We start from the raw sequence: 19,758 nt of genomic DNA, 5'->3' as shown, positions 1-19,758 counted from the left end.
CACTTTCGCCAGGCTGGGCAGGAGCTTCGGGACTATCTCTATCTGGGTCAGCCACTTGGTTTGTGGGGAAGAGGAAAAACTGAGCCAGAACAGATATGGAATGGATAAGGGGCCCCAGGTGGGCTCCACTTAAATCCACTTCCACATCCTTTGTACCCCATGGCTTTTAGGGTCCTCTGGTCTCTGTTTCCTGGATGGGGTTGGAGATTTCTAATCCCAGAAAGGGCCTTCCAGCTCTAAAACTCACAGAATCTTTGAATCAGGGTCTGGGGGCGGCAGGAAGTGGGGGAAGGCTGTGGGAGGCAGTGGGCTAGGAGCTAGGGGGAGCATAGCTTCCTCATCTGCTCAGACTGAATTCGTCTGTTTGTAAAAAACAGCAGAGTCATGAGTCTTACAGTTAAAAGAATACAACCTGGGGACTTCCCTGGTGGACCAGTGGTTAAGACTTCTCCTTCCAGTGCAGGGGCTGCAGGTTAGATCCCTGGTTGGGGAGCTAAGATCCTACATGTCTCCTGGAAAAAAAAGAAAAAACAGAACATAGAACAGAATTGTAACATATCCAATAAAGACTTTAAAAAAGGGTCCACATAAAAAAATTTTGTTTTAAATAAAATAATCTAACTACAAGCATTATAAAAACTAAAATGCTGTTTTGGAACTGAGACCAGTGTCACTCCAACCTCCCTTGGGGACTGCAGGGCCTGCAAGGCAAAGGCAGGAAGATGCCCTGGGACCCGGGGAGGCGGGAGGAGGTAAGGATGTGTGTCCCTCGCCACTCCTTTTCCGCCATCTATTGGCCATCCCTGGGGTTGCAGGGCCCAGGCCTGGAAGCTTAGGCAATTCCCCGGGGAATGAACATCCTTGGAGGTGCTAGCATCTCTGGGGTGGTTAGGGTGGAGAGAGGCACCCTGGTTTAATTAAATGGTAACCTAACAAGGTTCTTTGGGTGATAGGTAATAAAATGGCACTTATCCCTTCAAGAGAGTACATCCCCGTTGAATTGGCCAAGCCGAGTTTGCACAAGAAGGATGGATTGAAGAGCGGGATGGGGGCATTTTAGACTCTGTTAAGATTACATTCTAACACTTTGTTGAGATTATTTATTTCCGTTCCTTCTTTGCCCTTCTCTCCCTTCATCGCTTCCTTTCAACCACAAAAGCACCAGCTCTGAGGGTTCTTCAGGGTTTAGAGCTAGTACATGAGGACACTTAGTAAACTGTAAAGGGCTCGCACACACTGAGATTCTTGCTGATGTCCCAGCAGTGTAGCCGGGTATGTAGAGTCTGAGACTTTATACAGGTGGGGAAACTAAGCCTCCAGGACGCATGACTGCAGGGGTGCAGGCCCTTTGGCCTTCTGCACAGAGCTGTCCCCTCGGCCTTAGGGTCTTCTCTCTCTTTTTAAGATTTTTTTCTTGATATGGACTATTTCTAAAGTATTTATTGAATTTGTTACAGTATTTTGTGTTTTTGAATTTTTGGCCACGAGAGCTGTGGGCCCTTAACTCCCTGCCTTGAAAGATGAAGTTTTAACCACTGGACCACCAGGGAAGTTCTGGGTCTTCTCTTGATATTCAAATGTCCCTCCTTTAGGAAGATTTGGCCTGATTCTCCAAACTAAAGAATCCCCTTCTTGAAACACAACCTTGATTTTAAATCACCTATTTTTTTGTCTTCCCGTGGGGTTTCTTTTGAGCTTCCCTGATAGCTCAGTTGGTAAAGCATCCGTCTGCAATGTAGGAGACCCCAGTTAGATGCCAGGGTTGGGAAGATCCGCTGGAGAAGGGAAAGGCTACCCACTCCAGTATTCTGGCCTTTTACTGGATTATCTTACTATGTAGTTATATGCTGGTTGATCACCAGATTCTGTAAGCCCTGGGAGAACAGTAGTGTGTTTGCTGTTTTCATGATTATATTTCCAGTGCGCACAGCAAACAGTGCTTGGCCTGTTGGGTAGTGAAAGAATTAGTGGCTGGATGACTGCGTGGCTGGCTGGAGTGCAAGACCTCTCATTCAGCTCCCGCCCCGTGCCCTCCGGTGACCTGCCTGTGCTTCCTCCCCTTGCAGTGAGCATGGAGTTTGGACGGGCCGTGTGGCTGCGGTTCCACCCGTCAGCTTACCCTCCTTGTCCTCACCCGAGCTTCGTGGCGCACTTGGGTGGCGTGGCTGTGGGCATCACCCTGGGTGTGGTGGTCCTGAGGAACTACGAGCAGAGGCTGCAAGACCAGTCGCTGTGGTGGATTTTCGTGGCCATGTACACCGTCTTTGTGCTGTTCGCCGTCTTCTGGAACATCTTTGCCTACACCCTGCTGGACTTGAAGCTGCCGCCGCCCCCCTAAAGGCCTGAAGGACCTTGGTCTGGGAGAGGAGGGAGCAGCAGCATCAGCCTAAAGCAGCTGTATTCTTTTTCTCATCACCAGCTCAGTGAGGCCAGAGAGGAGAGGACAAGAGATGCTGGGCTGCGGTAACATTTGTGTTCAGATCTGAACAGACAGTGGAGGCCTTTTTCTGAAGGCACCTGCTGGAGGAATTGGATGTAGCTTCTGTAGTTCTGAGGACCTCAGGCCAGGGCAAAGGCCTGGGGTGAGGTGAGAGGGGCCGTCCCCTTGGGCTGGGCATGTCCCATGTGTTCAGGGACACAGGCTGGGCAGCAGCCTTCTCCTTCATCCACCACCCAGAGGTACCTAAGAGTGGAAGGAAGGCCCGCGGCTGTAGTAGCCAGGCAGGCCCTGTCCAGCCCAGAGGTCGCTATGGGCCAGGACGTGTTCCCTCCATAGCTGTTGGGTATGGAGCTCTGGATTGGAAGGGGGCCTGGTGGTGGAGGATGGTCAACTTTGGTGTGGGCTGGGGGTACCCAAGATGCCCTCCCATGCCTGTCGCTGGGCACTGGGGTGCCCACCAGTGGGGCTCTCTCTCAGGCCTGGAGAGAGCAAAGGGAGATCCTACAGCCAGGGCCCCCCTTCCCCCTCCTTGCCCTCGGGGTACATGTGAGAGGAACCTGATGAGGGAGGCAGTAACTTTTTTCAGGGCTTCCCCAATAGCTCGGATGATAAGGAATCTGCCTGCCGTGCGGGAGACCCAGGTTCGATCCCTAGGTCGGGAAGATCCCCTGGAGAAGGGAATGGCTACCCACTCCAGTGTTCTTGCCCATCCGGCAAGACTGTAGCCCACCAGGCTCCTCTGTCCATGGGATCACAAAGAGTTGAACAGGACTGAGCGACTTTCACTTTCATTCCCCTCCTCATACCCCTAGCGGGAAGGGAAGGGTATCAGCTTCAGACTTCTCCCGGGTGCTGACGTCTCACACCAGTGTCTGGACATCCATCCCCTTTTGTTTAGGGTCTTTTCCTCCCCTTCCACTGCCCACAGCCCCCAGTGCGCCTGTCCTCTGCTTACAGAGCCAATGTTCTGGTACGTGTGTGTGTGTGTGTGTGTGTGTGTGTGCGTAAACACATATGTGGCTTGGTGGGCAGATGCACGTGTGATGGGAAAGACGATGTGAGGCCCCCTGGAGGCTGCAGAGGAAACCTGCACAGGGTGGAGGCTGTTGGGGAGGCCACCTGAGAGGAAGGGGGCACTGAGAGATAGGAAGCTCACCCCCTTCTTCCCCATCCCCATTCCTCCCGGGTGCCTCACTGAGAATCCCTGACCAGTGGGAGACTACTGCTGTGGAGGGAGACCTCCGGCACTTCCAAGGACCTTGAGGATGCTGAGGTTTCCCTCCCCTTTGCCACGTTCTGCTCTGACTCCTGTCTAGAGGAGTCTTCCTGTCGGAAAAGATTCTGTTGTGTCTCCCTTAGGAGGGAAGGAGCTTTGGGGGTGCAGGAAAGGCTGGAGCAGGAATGTTGGGGCCAATTATCCTTTCAAAGTTGGGGGGCCCAGGGATTCCAATTCAGACAGGAAACTGCTCCTGGAGAAGAATTGGTGGGTGCTTGGGGGAATATTGCAGGTGAAGAGGACAGCCCTCTGATGCTCAGAGCTGGGAGGGCACGTGGAGATGGTCAAATCTGCGCCCCCACCCCAAAACAAGTGGCAGAACAGGGCTGAGGCAGCGATCCGCTGCAGGACCTGGTGCCCACTCTGAGGGGAGGGTGTGGGGAGCGTGGCTTTTTACGAACTGTGTCTTTCTGCTGCCCTGGGAACTCCCTACACGGACAGCCCAGAGGGCTGTGTTCCTGCAGGAACGGGGCCACCACAAGCCTGTCAGAGCCCTGACTCTGCTGAGGTCCAGAGTCAGCCAGGCCGGCTATTCAGGGGTCTTGGGCCACTGTGATCACCCATAAATGGGCAGGGTCTTCCTACCCCGGGACACCCCTACTCACTCCCGGGCTACGCCAAGCCCTTCCCTGTCTTGGCCCAACGATGGATTGTTCTAGTCCCCACGTATGGCTCCTGAGGCCACACTACACTTGTGCCAATGCTGTGCTAAGGACTCCTGGGGGGATGCGCCCTGGTCTCTGGCTGAGCCATGCCAGTCTGTCCCTGCCAGCCATCCTCCGCCCTCCTGAGGGCCAGGTGTGGTCAGAAGAGTGAGCTTCTTAGGAGAGGAGACTGAGCTGGAAGGGAGGCCGAGAGGACATGGGCAGAGATGGGGGTGGGGGGGTCTCTGTTGTGGGCTGCCATCCCTGCTAACCCTGAGTGATGCTGTCCCTTCTGGGAGCGACAGAGGCTGCTTGTGCCCTACTGGGAGGCAGGGCATCACCTCTCTCCTGGCACCTGAGCGCTCTGGGATGTGGTGGAGGAAGCGGAGACACTTCTGCCTTTATCTGGTGTGGTCTAGAGTGGGGGGCTTCCTCTCAGGTATGGGAAGACTGAACCGCAAGAGTCTAGAAAGCCCATCAGGGAAGCACTCAGTTCCTTCAGGGCTTCAGATGGAAGCTTGTTACTGAGAAGTACTGCATCAGGCGGAGGTGTGGAGTCTTGGGCTGTGAGGCCTGGGATGCACTAAGGGCTCCTCTACGCCCCGCGCCACCAGCCCCAGCTGCTCCTGGTCCACAAGCAACCTTGAAGTTCTTTGTTGTGCTCAACGCCCACCTCCGCCGCCTCTCCCGACCACCGCGTCCAAGCAGGACCACGCAGTGGTGGCAGAAGTCACTTCAGACGCCCCAGGTCTCCAGCCCAGCGCCAGCAGACAGCTGTCCGGTAAGAAAGGTTTACTTCTGGGGGTCTGGCTTCCACCCGGGCAGGCCCCTCTGTTCCCACGTTCCCTCCTCATCCAGTATGGCTACCTGATCTGGTGCTGAGAAGCAGAAGGTGGAGAGAATCTTCAGGCTGTGGAAGCCAGTCAGCCTTTTATCCACAGGCTTCAGACACTGAAAACTGAAGGTTTCCCAAACAGCAGCCCCGGACTCACCCCCTCCTTACATGGAAGAGGAATCACAGAAACTGGGGAGAGGAAAACGGACCTTCCAAGGAGAAATTTCATTTTAGTGACACCACTTATCATTAGTTTTTTAATTAGGGAAAGCTCTTGGATGAGGTGTTTTTGCCAGCTCACAGGGTTCTCAATTTCCATGAGAACCATTCTTGGCTAGAGGATTAGGGGAGTCAGTGCTCACCAAGCCTGGATCTCCCTGCAGTGTCGAGTTTCGTTTGCAAATAATGCTGATTCCCGGGTTCAATGGAAAACCCTTTCCTGGCATCTTTCATGTTCCCAGTGCTGGCCGGAAAGCTCCAATATTCCTCTGCCTTAAAAAACTGCCCAGCCCAACACCTATCTTCCCCCTCCCAGGACTGGAGTAGGTGGAAAAAAAAAAAAAACCACAAGCTGCAGTGTTTGTTTCTAAATATTTTTGTATCGTGTACATTCTGTATATTTTTGTTGTAACATATTATTTGAGCACAGATTCCATTAAAGATTTTTTTTTCTTTAAGTCATTGGTTATACAGTTATTTTCACCAGTTTCACCGGTTACTCGGGAAGGGCTGGCACTGGAGCCTGTTTCATCTCGATCTGGGTTAGGGTTGGGGAGGCAGTGAGGGTGGACGACAGTGGGGGTGGGTCTGTGATGTATGCCCTACGGATGGGGCATCCGTGCTCAGCACTGGTCTTTCCAACTTGGTAGTTCTTAACCTTTCTTGAATACAGTTCTTTTGAGTGGTTGATGAAAGCTGTGATTTTTCTTCCCATAAAAATGCACAGACAGACAATTCTATGTATAATTTAGAGGGAAAGGGCTATGAATAAGGAAACTCATCTAGGGTTTCAGGTCATGAACCTCTGTGCCAGCCGTCCTGGTGGGTGCCTGGCCTTCCCCTTCCACCCTTACACTGTACCCCAATGAGAGCTTAATATTCTATTATTGGATGAGTCTTCTTCAGAATATCCTAGATACTTCCTTCATTACCCCAATAGCCTAGTCTTTAGGTCTTTTTCTTCTTTTTTGCCATGTGCCCTGACTAGGGATTGAACCCATACCCTCTGAATTGGGAGCATGGAGTCTTAACCGCTGGACCACCCGGCAAGTCCCTAGGTCTTTCTAGGGGATATCAGCATCCTGATCCTAAAACAGGAATAGGAATGTCCTTGGGGTGAAAGCACGGACAGTTCACTTCCAGAAGGGGAGAATAAGAGGAGAGCAAATGTTAAAGGTATTCTGGTGCTTGGTATGTTTAATAATCAAGTGGGCTTTGAGTGGGTGAAGCCTGAGAAACCATCCTCACCAGTTTCTCTAAGCTAATGGCAGTGTATGTAGTTTGGCCATTCACAGCTTTCAGTGGAGGATTAAACTACCCTGTTAAAATTCAGGGTATGGGAGTTGTTTCCGATCATGTTTTCATAAGAGTTTCTTGTGTATCATTTGCAAATATTTCTACATGCTTTCTGGAATGGCAGAAGTCATCCCAGAGCAAATTTTAGAGCATGGTTCAGGCTCGATCTAGGATCTGTTTGGAGTGTGGGGAACAGAGCCCTGTCAGCAGCCGTGGTCCCGGGACTCGGTTCCCAAAGGCAAGCTCCCTGGCAGCCGGCAGTCGTTGAACCAGCGCTGCCTCCGGCCTCCTACCACTCCACTCTTCACTGGTTGCTTCCTCCTTTCCACCAGCTTCTCATTCTCCCTATAACTTAAAAGCTACCGATAATAGGGTAATTACACAGACCACTTAGTGGGTACCTACTCTGTGCCAGCGCAATGGGCGAGGCACTTTCAGTCTTATTTAATTGCACAGCTACCTGAAGTGGGCATAAGTACACCCATATCTACCCATGAAGGGAAGGCTTAGAGAAGTTCAGTAACTTGCCAGCAGGATCGCAGCCAAGACGGCCTGGTTCCAAAGTTCCTGTGCTCAGCCCTCGGGTGTTTGTATAGGACTTTAAGGACACTTAAGTTTGCAGAAGCGTCAGGGCGTTTGTTTAAAGATCCAGTCTCGTGGCCCTGGGTCTGGGGCCATCTGGTCAGTCATGAACCTTGGCGTATTTGCTTGGTGTTCACTTACCAGGATTTCCACTTTGTTGGCCCTCCCAGAGGTAGTTCACAAGAAAACTCACAGCCATCAATTCATTACTGCTCCCTATCACTGCCCCACCAGCCCTGACTTCCGAAATCTAGCATTTCCGCCAACTTAGAGTGATATGAAGTCTGTGAGGCACATTTAAGAAGTTTAGCGGGTATAGGACGGGAGCTGCCCTCTTAGGCCTCCAAGTGGAAAGACTTCATTGAAGCCAGTGGTGTCTCCATGACAAGAGAAGACACGGTTAGGAGAAGTGTAGTCCTGGTAACTGAGTCTTATTTCTGAGACGCTTGCAGGCTTTCCTGGCATCTGGTGTAAGTAATCCTCTGGTAAAGGACAGGCATTCTGTCATGGTTAATAATGAATGAGAGTGAAAAGAACTGAGCTGGGCCATTGACTTAGACAGGTGTAGGCATACTGGACGATGAATAAAACACTGGGATGGAAAATGCTCATATACTCTGCCTAATGCCTCCTGCAGGTTGCAGAAAGATGTCTCCTAGCAGGCGATTTGATTTTTTTCAACAAATTCCTTCGCCAAACAAGTATAATTTCCCCCAAAACTTGTTGTGAATTAATAAAAAAAAGTCAGGCTGGAGAATTGAGTTCACTGAATAAAAATGACTGTGTTGCTGAGAAGCTAAGTTTTTTTATTATTATAATAAATATAATTACAGGTAAATTGAGACCATTTTTGATCCATGACAAACATACATTTCCTGTGTGTATAGCACACAAATAATACACAATGTATTCCACGCTTGAACAAATGCTTTTTGAAACTTTGAAAGTTAATATGTTAGCTTATTAAAATCTGAATATAATACGTTTTTGGTCACAAGCTCCGAGTGTCTTCTCACGGTCCACAAGACAGTCGGCTCCACGTCACTATTTTCCTTGTCCACAGCAGTGATATACAGTTTATCACACACTTTTACAACAAGACTGTATTGTATATAACTGTGTGATGTCGTGAGCCTACATTACCAAAAATATATATAAAAGTACATATAAAGAATATGCAATTATGCCTTGACTCTATCCATAAATGACTTGAAGCAGGTAATATATTTGCTTTTAAATGCTATTTACAACATGGATTCTTGAATGATATGTGAAGTTGAAAATGAAAAACATATTTTCCAGACTCAAAATGTTGATGCCCTAATGTTGTTTATTTAAAAAACTGATTTCCAAGTGGGCAACCCTACCTTAGAAAAAGTCAGATTCAAGGGTTGTGCCATAAAATTTCCCATAGTCATTCTGAATGCTATAAAAAAGATGGTACTTGGATTTTTTTCTACACTGACTACAATCCAAGTTATTAAAGTTTAAAACTATATGAAAGCCTTTATGAGGATCCTGAATTGTATTTCCCATTAAAGAAAAGAAATGGCTCAGTGAGTCACATCTCTAGATTTCTGTAGAAGAGAAGGCAGAAGGCCATTGTCAGTCATCTTGAAAGTTAAAACTCAGCACTTAATATGAATTTAGATGAGTTTAGGAGAGGAGCTTTACGGGCTTCTGTTCCTCTGAGCATCCTGAGGGCGGTGAGAACTAGACTGCTGATCTTCCAAACAAAAGTCATTATCAAATGGATTTATTACAGAGCTGTGCAGAACAAACTGCAGTCAAATGTGTGTAGCTGCAGTTGGCTTCCATGGGAATTAAAATGGCTCGAACGCAGGGCACTTTCAGTTGATTCAGAGTAAAACAATACAAGGCTTGTAACACATGTACAGAAAACGAAAATCAATTTAAGAATCTCTGTGCGAGTTCTTTATTTTACGTTTGCTTGTAAAATTGATGTACTTTGTTTCTTTTTTAACACTCCATTTAAAAACTCCAGCATTTTCATGTAAAAGAAAAGAAATTACAGGCTCTTGGCAAACACCTGTGAACAAAAGAGTGAAGAAAAGTGCTGGGGCCACTTCTACAGTAGCTTTCCATCAGAGATAATGTCTTGTCTCGAAGCTAGTGCACCTATTTTTAAAGTTCATTTAATTCCTTACACACGCATGACTGATTTGCATATTGACATGAAAGCTGCCTTCATCATCCATGCCATTATCAATCGAAAATCCATTAAAAAAAAAAATCCATCAAGCACCCACAGGATGCAGAGATCTGTCTTTGAAATGGTGGTATGGTGTTAATCTGTCCTAAAACTAGGAATAACTTTTTTGAAAGAAGCTATAGTACATTGAGGGATTCCCTGTGGCTCAGTGGTAAAGAATGTGCCTGCCAACGCAGGAGACGAGGGTTTGATTCCTGGGTCAAGAAGATCCCCTGAAGAAGGAAACGGCAACCCACTTCCATATCCTTGCCTGGGAAATCCCATGGACAGAGGAGCTTGGCGGGTTGCAGTCCATGGGGGTCACAAGAGTCAGACATGAGTTAGCGACTAAACAACAACAACAGTACCTTGAGAAAAAGAAGTATTATGATTTTTCTGGGAGGGAAAGTTGCTAAATACTGTAGTAAACTCCTTAGAGAAGCCGCAAAATCACCTCTGAAGGTCTTAAGCAACAATTCCCTGAAGCTAGAACTTACAGAACCAGCAATGTAAAAATTTCACAATTCTAACATACACCTATCTATGACTGTGAAGACGTGCCTCAGATTTATACTCTAATTGGGTTTAATCTTGAAGACACAAAATGAAAAAATCTAGAATGTGTTTTCAAATAATCTGAAATAGCAATCCTATGACCGTTATAAAACTACCAGTTTTAAATACCACGGCTTGCATGACTTCACAATACAATCATCTCCAAATACGTCATCACAAACTCTGGGCAGGAGCTTCTTTCATAAATTCCTCGAGGACAGCTACCACATTTTTGGCTTCGGGCATTTCTTCGTGTTCCACTTTAACAATCTTCAAAAGGATATCTCCACTACCACAGTTCTTCAGGAACATGTAACATTTAAACAAAGCATAATGATTCATTTCTGCCTGCCGGATAAATCTCTTCAAATTATTTGTGTCTTGTATGGCCTAGAAAAAGATTACCCAGTTAACTATGTGTTCAGTGAGATAATAATGAAGCTTGAAAAAGATCTCCTATCCAGCTGAGAACTCAACTAATATGTTAATGAAATGTTTGCCTTTTATTTAAAATATTTTAATTGCTAATATGCTTTGCTCTTGATAGAACAAAATCTTTTATATAAAGTAAAAATACAAATCTCCTAAATAAGGTGACAACATGCCTCCCCAACAAAATTCTGAACCTTTAGGCATGGAACTACGTTTTTTGTGCTTCCCAACTAAGACATGCCTTAAATTATAAGACTGATGTCCCTAAAATATAAGCAAGCATTCAATTTATTGGAAATGCAATGATACATACACAGAGGCCACTGAAAAATATAAACGAATGCCTTTTGAAGATTCTAGCTCTTGTTTGTTTTTCAAAAATTAGAACATTATTTTAATTATTATGAATAAGGCCTACAGTGCAAAAACAGAATAATGCAAATTTATGGTTAAAACTTGGACTTTACTTGACAATTCATTAAAAAATATAAAGATACTGTTTATATAAAGAATGACAGGTAATACCTTTCATTAGTATTGCCTTTACTATTTATAATGTCACTATATCATAGTGGATACATTTGCTCCATCAAAATGTCTTTCTGTTTATTTGCTAACAGTAAACAAACATGAAAAACTGTTCAGCCTGAATAATAACTAAAGACAGATTTGAATAGCTATGGAGTGCCAATATTAAAGTAATAAAAATAAATAAGACTGATTTAGAAAACTGTCACATTAGGTTCTGCCTAGAAAACCTATACACATTGATGAACACTCTGTACCTTGTTCCTATTTTTCTGAAGTGCAAGCTGGCGATTTGTAATAGAAACCAAAGCATTCAAACCCTTGACTTGGTAATCCCACTTTTGGGAATATACATTAAGGTAATAATCCAAATGAAAAAAATACCATCCAGCAATGCTCCTTCTGGGCATCTCTCTGAAGAAAACCAAAGCACGTACCCAGAAAGATATCTGCATTCCATGTGCCCTGAAGCATCACCAACAACAGCCAAGACATGGAAACAACCCAAGTGTCAACTGATGGGTGAATGGACAAAGAAACTGTGGTATAGACACACAATGGAATACCCCTCAGCCAGTAAACAGAAGAATGAGGTCTGCAACAAGGGCTTCATACTAAGCGAAACAGGTTCTACAGAGAAAGACAGATACCACATGGCCTCTTCTACATGTGGAATCCAAATATACATATTTTTTATATAAATATATAAAAAACAACTCATGGACTCAGAGTACAGAGGCAGCAGATAGGGAGTGGGAGAAATGGGTAGACTGTTTTGGTTGAAATAAATTGAAATTTTTATATACAAATAAAAATAGTGATATACCATTGTCACCTGTCAGACTAGCAAAGACGGAAAGTTTAGATACCCAGTGGTGTCTGGGTTTGGGGAAACTGGCACTTTCAATGCTATTGGTATAAATGGAAATTGAGGATTATAGTTTTGAAAGTGTTCTAGTTAATATACATCATAGCTGTGAAGCAGATTTGTTTCCTGGTCACTGGTACTAACTAAACTTCATGACAAAGATTATATGTGGCACTTGGCACACAGCCAGTTAGTTACCTTTAGTTTAAAGTTCTCCAGGACTTGTCGAAAAAGAAAAGGGTTACCTCCTTCAGCACCATTCATAAAAGCCTGCATCCAATCCTCACAAAACCGGTTGCTCCCTACAAAGTATTTTAGAAAAATGAATAAAAGTAAAATCATAAGACATTTATTCTTCCTTTCTTTTTATTTTCTTTTTTAAATTGAGGCATAATTGAACCATCTAATATTAGTTTCAGGTGCACAGCACAAGGATTCAATATTTGTATATATCACAATATTCTTTCCTCATTTATAAAAACACTTATAATGAATTATTTAAGACTTCTATATTGGTCTAAAAAAACCTTAACTCACCACCTGGCTAAGAAATACCGAACTGGTTGAAGCTCCCACATGCATCTTCCCAGTGCATCCCCCTATTTTCCCATCAGAAAGGATTATCATGCCCATGTCTTTCTGTAAACGTTTGCCACATACTTTATCTCTAAGCCCTATATAGTGTAAAAAAATTTGCCTATGTTAAAACTGTACTTTTCTTTAATGGCTCTTTCACTATATAGTATGTTTGGATGCTATACGGAGAGAGATAGCTCGAGTTCATTCGTCACGGCTGTATAGTATTCCATTGTGTGAGCATAACAGTTAGCACTTCTCTTGTTGACAGACACTTGAGTTGCTTTCAGTTCTTTACTATTGCAAACAGCGCCCTTATGAACATCTTGTATTTGTCTTCTTGTGTACATACATAAGAGTTTCTCTATATACCTAGGAGTAGAACTGCTAGGCATGTCATGACCTCCATGTTTCTAGAAATGCTATTGTTTTTGGCGATTTGGGGATAAACATATAAAACTGCACAGGGCAGGGAGGATAACTTTGCGTCATTTGTCGTCAGTGTGAAAGCAGCGACTGACAAGGCTGTTCCCAGGGTTGCAGCTCACCTGCATGGTGGAGCCGAGGCTGGGAGCCGCTGCAGTCGATGGTCACAGGCTTCTGCTGCTCCTCCGTCATGGCCGTGCACAAGGATGTCATGGTGCCTTCGGGAATAAGCCCTTGGAGGCTAGCCACGCTCAGAAACCTGCCACACACAGAGTCTTTTTCCACAAACTATACTACAGGATGGGAGGGAGAAAGCAAATTCATTCTGCATTGCCTGGTGGGGGGAGTTAAAGACAGAAATATCAGACTGGCTGTGGAAAAGGTGCTCTCTTTGCAAAACTGTTCTTTACCTGTGAATGTCTCTCTTTGTTTTTTCATCTGATCCTTTAACCTCAACAGGAGTATAACTCAGAGCCTATGAGAGAAAAATAACACCCAGCTGATACACGTATGCCAATTTTCCTTGCAGAGCACCTAGTGACTAAATGTTGCCTCCCCCAATAACCACCGCACCAGACCATGTTTGCTGGGCGCCGCCCTGGAGCTCTCCAGAGCTATGTTCAGCTGCTCACTTATGGTCAGGAACCTAGCCTTACTACCTGGGCTTGAGGGGCTGTCCAGCCTCAGCTGCATCCACCCACCACATGAAAAATGAAAAACCTAGCCACTTACTCAAGCCTTCCCCACTGTCCAGATATTTTATTGAATATTTTATTTGGACATTTTTATATAGTTAAAAATTACTTTGGATTTCTGTTTTCCTCTTCAAATTGTTTTAGAAATCACATCTCTCCCACATCACTTCAAAAAGTAATTATTTTAGAGAATTCCCTGGTAGTCTAGTGGTTAGGATTCAAAACTTTGACCGCTGTGGCCCAGGTTCAATCCCTGGTGAGGGAACTGAGTTTCTATAAGCTGTATGGCACAGCCAAAAAGAAAAAGAAAAAGTGATTAAAATGTTTTATTGTATTAGAAGATAGTATTCACAACTCTACCTTCGTAGTGTAACTTTCTGGATCTGTGTAAATAGAGTGTGGTGTATCCTTATTGCAAGCATAGTCTGAATGAATATTCAGAGGGCAGGTGGAAGTAATAAGTGATGTTCAGAGAAAATAAGTATGTCTTTAAATAAACCAAACTCTGCCAAAGTGATCCTCAATGCAGGAAATACTTTCATTTGGGCAATACTTACAGCATGTAGCAGAAAGGTGAGCTTCTCCTGAAAGAGATGGACCACCCTTTGGATGGGGCAAACAACATCTGCAAACCAGCTGCTTAGGTAAGACTGGATGTGGTTCTCCCCACCACTTTCCTAGATTAAGAGACAGTGAGATTTGCTTTGATCTAAGCCTTCACCTTAATTAATGGACTTAACATTTTCTTTATGATACTCTTGACAGTGAAAAGAAATGAGGACTGACACCTCCCTCTTTTTTAAGCTAATGCCAGCAATTAAAACAAAAGGAACTGCACAAATTTCCTGGCAGTTCAGTGGTTAGGACTCTGCCTTTCACTCCCAGGCACCTGGATTCAATCCCTGGTTGGGGAACTAAGATCCCACAAGCAGAGAGGTACGGCCAAAAAACAAAAAAAGGAATTGTGATATAACTTTGCTGGGCTTGTTAGGCAGAGAGGGGATTAATTCAGTACTGCATTTAAAAAAAAAATACACCAAGACATGCATTATATAAAATGAAGAAACCGACTTAATACGGTTCTATGCTATTTCTTCACTGAAAGGAGTTAGGGCATTTCCATGTCCATCTCCTCCCACTGTGCTGTGAACTCCCTGAGATACTCTCTTAATAATCCTTATCTCCAAAAATGAATGAATAAAACTTCTTTCATTTAAGGGGAGGAAAAAAAAAATCCTCATCTCCCCAAGCATCTGGTACAGTTTCTGAAACATCCATGGATGAGCTTATAAAGGACCTGTTGAATGACTGAAGGAACACAGACAGCTCACTAACACTTGAAAGTGAACAGGGGAGGACAAAGGTCAACACATCAAAGTGCTCAAGCCCACTCCGGTGTGGTCGGACACACTGCCAGGAGCTCAACCAGCTTCCTTGGCCCTGCTGCTCCCTAAGGACTGGTGGGAGCGCCCCATCCTGGGAGAGCAGCTACCCTAGACTCGCTTGTATCCCTGGCTCACTCCAATGCTATCATTCCCCTCTGTACTGCCTTGTAAGCACAGGCATGACAAGCAAAAGGAATTATTATCACCTGTAATGGGTAGAAAATTTATGAGTTATGACTTAACTCCCATAAACCAAAAGCACGGTATTTAAAAGGTATGGATAAAGGAATCGATATGGATGTATCTAATTCACAAAAGATCAATTAATGAAAAACGGGATGTTTCTAAACATCTTTGAGGTTGAATTCAAGGACAGTCATCCTGTTGCACAGCATGTCTCTGGTGCCAGCAGCTTCGTAGGCCATCAGTTCTGCACAGAGTATAAATCTTATATGTCTAGAAATCAGGAAAGCAGCATCTTCTTCCTCGCTTGGCATGTTACCGTATGTCTTTGAATTTAATGGATTGGATTTTTCATAGATACAAAACATCACAAGCAGTTTTGTGAAACTTAGAGGACCGTGTCCCTTGCTCCTCTTAGCAAGCACTTTCCTACTAGCCCACAAAGTAGCACATTTTCAGAATTTAAGTGTCTGTGCCCACTTGGATGATTTGATAAGAACAGTAGTCACATAATGTTAGTCATTTGGGTCTTTAAAAATATTAATGCAATTGTCTTACCTCACAGTTCATGTTATTTTTCAGCCCTTGAATGTATTTGTCCAATTCAGGCCTGAAAGTGTGTTCTTAAGGAAATGATAAAGGATGAATCAAGACAGGGTTCTATCTCTCAATGGATAATAGGAAAATCTCTTAAATATCTGGCTTGGTTAAAACAAGCCACGATATGGGAATTTCTTGGCAGACCAGTGTTAGTAGTCCATGCTCTCAGCACCTGAGGGCTCAGTTTCAGTCCCTGGTTGGGGAACCAAGATCACACAAGCCGAGTGGTCAAAAATAAATAAATTCATGATAAAACAAGTGAAGACAAACTGGTCATATGACGGTATGAAATTGAAGTTAATGCATAAGAGGTAGAAAGGCTTTTCAGAGGTTGGTAGTAATAATCCTCCACTTGCCTGCCAGCATTTCCTTCCTGATATCCTCAGAGACCAAAGAAAGGATATAGCTCAAGCCCTTTTTCAGACCCTCCTAAAAAACAGACCACATACTCTGAAGACTTCTGCTCAGAGTCCGTTGATGCTGTTTGGGAAAGCAGTTTTTCTTGTTGGAAAAGGCAGTAATAACAACCGACTCGATAACCTGGAATTCTAGAAAAGAAAGAAAGAGCTAAAATGCATGCTTTTGATAACTCATGCATGTAGTTTTGTAGGCTTCTCTGAGCCCTGGTCATCCTGATCTGGCAATATCGTTAGGCTGCTCTGGAATTCAGAGCTTCCCAGACTTCTCCTTGGTTTACTGATAACAACAGACGAAAGTGAACATGCATCATACTGGGCTTTACCTAAAGCAGCACCTAACAAACACAGAATTTCTTTGAATTCTTCTGTATTATGTGAAAAACTCATACAAATTCCACTCTTGTTCATAGCTTACCCATGTTGACATGGTTTATCCGTGTTTTCCCTCCCATAAACATACATGAATCAATGAAGCTCCAGGAAGGAGGGGTGTGTGTGTGTGTGTGTGTGTGTGTGGGGGTGGGTGGGTGGGTAGGGGTGGGTGTGGGTGTGGGTGTGTGTCTAGCCAGAGTTGATCTTTTGGAGTTTCTCATCGCGTCCCATATTTAGCTCAGAAATAAAATCTCAGGACACAGCATATTTTACACTTACCTCAGCTCTACAGCTGCAACATTACCCAGCCCTTCAAAGACTGCTCCCTTAGAAAGACGCTTCGCAATGAAACTGCGTAGCTCTGGCTCCAGTTCAGATGGTAGATTAGTATCCACCAAGGAGAGGCTTGACAAATGAAAGATACATGTTCCTTAGCAGCGGACTCTGCATTTATACCCCGTCAGTTAGACAGGACATTGCTAAAAGCCCTCACTAAGGACTCGGCAGAGCTTTCTATTCGACTCCTGTTGGTGAGGCTTCTAGGGACGTATGTCACCAAGTACGATCTGCCTCATCCGTTTAAAGTAGTCCTGCCTTTCTAGCTCATTCTTGTTAGTATTATGACTCCACTGGGACGCCCCCCCAAACCCACTGACCTTACCTCTTTTTCACAGTAACCTCAAGTTTCTCATCCTCACCTCCCTTCTCCTTACCCAGCTTAAATTCCACGGCCAGTCATTACGATCACCACCCCGCATACATTCACATTCAACCTCTGTTTTCGCCTCCTGGTATTTGCTTAGCAAACCTTCAGCCCTGGTTAGTCCAGTTCTCTACCTAGTCTGCCCCTGCACCTATGCAGCTGAATGTGGCTGGACAAAACCCCACCACCACAGGGGCTAGTCTCATTTGAAATCAATGACCACCAGCCACCAGTGGGCCCTGACCGCTGCCCAGCTCTCATGCCATCTCCTGGTCCACCCACATATTCTACTATTTCATGCCTCCTTTTCTTTCCTCAAACCTCCAACTACCACTGCCCATGAATAAACACACCAGCTCAGTGATTACTTATGACCTAAACACACACATTTCAGTTTGGTTGAGATTAGACTATAACCAGAAACTATAATTCGAATATGTAAGAAGATTTTCCATCACCAAACTTCCCAACAGAGAATATGAACCCAATATGCCTCACATCTTTGGTTCCATATTAAGGAAAATTTCAAACACTGAAAAGTAGAAAGAATAATATAACGAACCTACATGTACCTACCACCCAGTTTTGACAATTATCAGCCTATGGGTGAAGGAAGGGATAAACTGGGAGACTGGGATTGACATATACACTCTACTATATATAAAATAGATAACTAACGAGGACCTACGTACAGCACTGGGAACTCAATACTCTGTAATGGCCTATATGGGAAAAGACTCTAAAACAGAGTGGATGTACGTATATGCATAACTGAGTCACTTCGCTGTACACGTGAAACTAACACAACATTGTAAGTCGATTATATTCCAATAAAAATTATAAAAAACTTTGTTTTCATCTCTACTCCCATGTTGTCCATACCCTCCACCTCCCAGACTTATTTTGGACTTTTTTGTTTTTAAACTTTTGACTTTGTATTGGGGTATAGCCAATTAACAAACAATGTTGTGACAGCTTCAGGTGAACAGCAAAGGGACTCAGCCAAACACACACATGTATCCATTCTCCCCCAAACTCCCCTCCTGTCCACATAACATTAAGCAGAGTTCCATGTGCCCTACAGTAGGTCCTTGTTGGTTAAACATTTTAAATATAGCAGTGATTACATGTCCATCCCAAACTCCCTAATTATCCCTTCCCCCAATCCTTCCCCTCTGGCGAAACTTAAGCTTGTTCTCTTAAGTCCCAGACTTATTTTGAAGCAAGTTCTAGGCATCATATTATTTTATCCCTAAACTTCTCATTACATATCTCTAAAAAATGCGGATTTACAAAATATATACGTATGTATCTGTAACCACAATACCGTTCGTTACAGCACCTGAAAAATTTCTTAAATCATCCATCATCCAGCCTCTCGGTGAACATATTTTTGTACTATACCCTACTTTGCATCAAGTGTTGAGGTTCATTCATTCCTTCCCTTAGTAAACATATATTAAACATCGACCCTATGCCAAGTACCTATCACTCAAGGTTCTAGGCACGGAGACACCAATGAACAAAAGAGGCAGCAATCACTGCTGGCTTGGAGTTTACATCGCAGTATGCAGCAGCAGAGCTATGAAAGGGTATTCAAGGGGGGTGGGTAGGGAGAGGAGGATTTTAAATTTTTTGATACTCATATGATATTGAATATTTACTGGGGTTCCAATCAAGAAGCTCAGAATAACTGTCTGGCTAATCAACATGGTGCTAATCACCACGGTATGTGGCTCTGCCCCAGCCTTGAATAAATGAATAAAGGAAAATAAGATGAGGTTCCTAGGGGTGAAGGGGGCTTGATGGTTTCATTCAGGGAAAGCCGAGGGCAGATAAAGTACCCACTGACATCTGCATGCCAGAGATGCCCTTAAGAGAAAAGCACATACACGGCTTAAGGCCAAGCTGTTTTTACCTGAAATCATCACCAGAGGGAGTTTCTGCATTTGTGCCACCTGGGCTTCCATCATCGCTGTCCGCTCGCTGCTGTGCCAATCTGCTCGCCACAAAACCAATTCGGTTATGAACTATGGGCTCTAAGTCAAGCGGAGTATGCCCTCCCTCCCCCAGCAAGCAAGGAAGGGGACAAACAGACCACTAAAACTGCTGCAAGGTAGAAATGCTTGAACCCCGTCCTCCTCCGCCTAGCTTCAATGACAGGGAAAACCCACAAAAGAGCGCTGACAGGAGCCCCTTCTCTCCTCCAGGCCACTTAAGGAGTAAAGGAAAGCCTAAGTTAAATATCCAGAAATGTCAAGGAAATTTTCTCTTAAATACACACTTTACAGGGAATTCCCGGGCGGTCCACATTGGACTCGGCACTTTCACTGCGGGGGGAACCAAGATCCCACAAGCAGCCCAAACAGAAACAAAACCAGACTTTACAAGGCCAAAAGAGCCCCAGGAAGTCGGCTTGGGAGGAGGGAAAAAGAGGCAGCAAGGACAGACGGTAACCAGAAGGTGGGGATAGGGAAGGGAGGTGGGGGTAGGGAAGGGGGGGTGGGGACGG

At 44.8% G+C, this 19,758-nt stretch overlaps 3 protein-coding genes across 6 annotated transcripts in view; 2 read left to right on the top strand and 1 right to left on the bottom strand.

Annotated features, from left to right (window-relative positions):
- The window catches only part of RHBDL3 (rhomboid like 3), a 54,969-nt gene extending 49,097 nt beyond the window's left edge, over window positions 1–5,872 (top strand). For 2 of the 3 annotated variants that reach the window (XM_069542675.1, XM_069542674.1), the window contains one exon: window positions 2,067–5,872. In XM_069542675.1, the coding sequence (XP_069398776.1) occupies window positions 2,067–2,338 (272 nt within the window). In that variant the 3' untranslated portion in view covers window positions 2,339–5,872. The remainder of the gene's footprint in view (window positions 1–2,066) is intronic. The other variant, XR_011246982.1, reaches the window with a different exon arrangement.
- A 3,328-nt stretch (window positions 5,873–9,200) lies between these two features.
- C11H17orf75 (chromosome 11 C17orf75 homolog) overlaps window positions 9,201–19,758 on the bottom strand; it is a 12,353-nt gene continuing 1,795 nt past the window's right edge. The window contains exons 2-10 of the mRNA XM_069602876.1: window positions 19,165–19,245; window positions 16,823–16,948; window positions 16,157–16,300; window positions 15,711–15,768; window positions 14,142–14,261; window positions 13,300–13,364; window positions 13,012–13,148; window positions 12,086–12,189; window positions 9,201–10,449 (exon numbers count right to left, since the gene is read on the bottom strand). Of these exons, the coding sequence (XP_069458977.1) occupies window positions 10,234–10,449; window positions 12,086–12,189; window positions 13,012–13,148; window positions 13,300–13,364; window positions 14,142–14,261; window positions 15,711–15,768; window positions 16,157–16,300; window positions 16,823–16,948; window positions 19,165–19,245 (1,051 nt within the window). The 3' untranslated portion in view covers window positions 9,201–10,233. The remainder of the gene's footprint in view (window positions 10,450–12,085; window positions 12,190–13,011; window positions 13,149–13,299; window positions 13,365–14,141; window positions 14,262–15,710; window positions 15,769–16,156; window positions 16,301–16,822; window positions 16,949–19,164; window positions 19,246–19,758) is intronic.
- The window catches only part of ZNF207 (zinc finger protein 207), a 19,510-nt gene continuing 18,949 nt past the window's right edge, over window positions 19,198–19,758 (top strand). The window contains exons 1-2 of one of the 2 annotated variants that reach the window (XM_069602873.1): window positions 19,198–19,362; window positions 19,538–19,709. The gene's annotated coding sequence lies outside the window, so the exon portion shown is untranslated. Of the gene's footprint in view, window positions 19,363–19,537; window positions 19,710–19,758 lie in introns of those variants that run through there. The other variant, XM_069602872.1, reaches the window with a different exon arrangement.

This window comes from Ovis canadensis, chromosome 11 (genome assembly GCF_042477335.2).
Source record: "Ovis canadensis isolate MfBH-ARS-UI-01 breed Bighorn chromosome 11, ARS-UI_OviCan_v2, whole genome shotgun sequence".
In the NCBI taxonomy this organism is placed as follows: Eukaryota; Metazoa; Chordata; class Mammalia; order Artiodactyla; family Bovidae; genus Ovis; species Ovis canadensis.
Note: the sequence above shows the minus strand (reverse complement) of the source record. Positions and strands in the feature narration are given on the sequence as shown.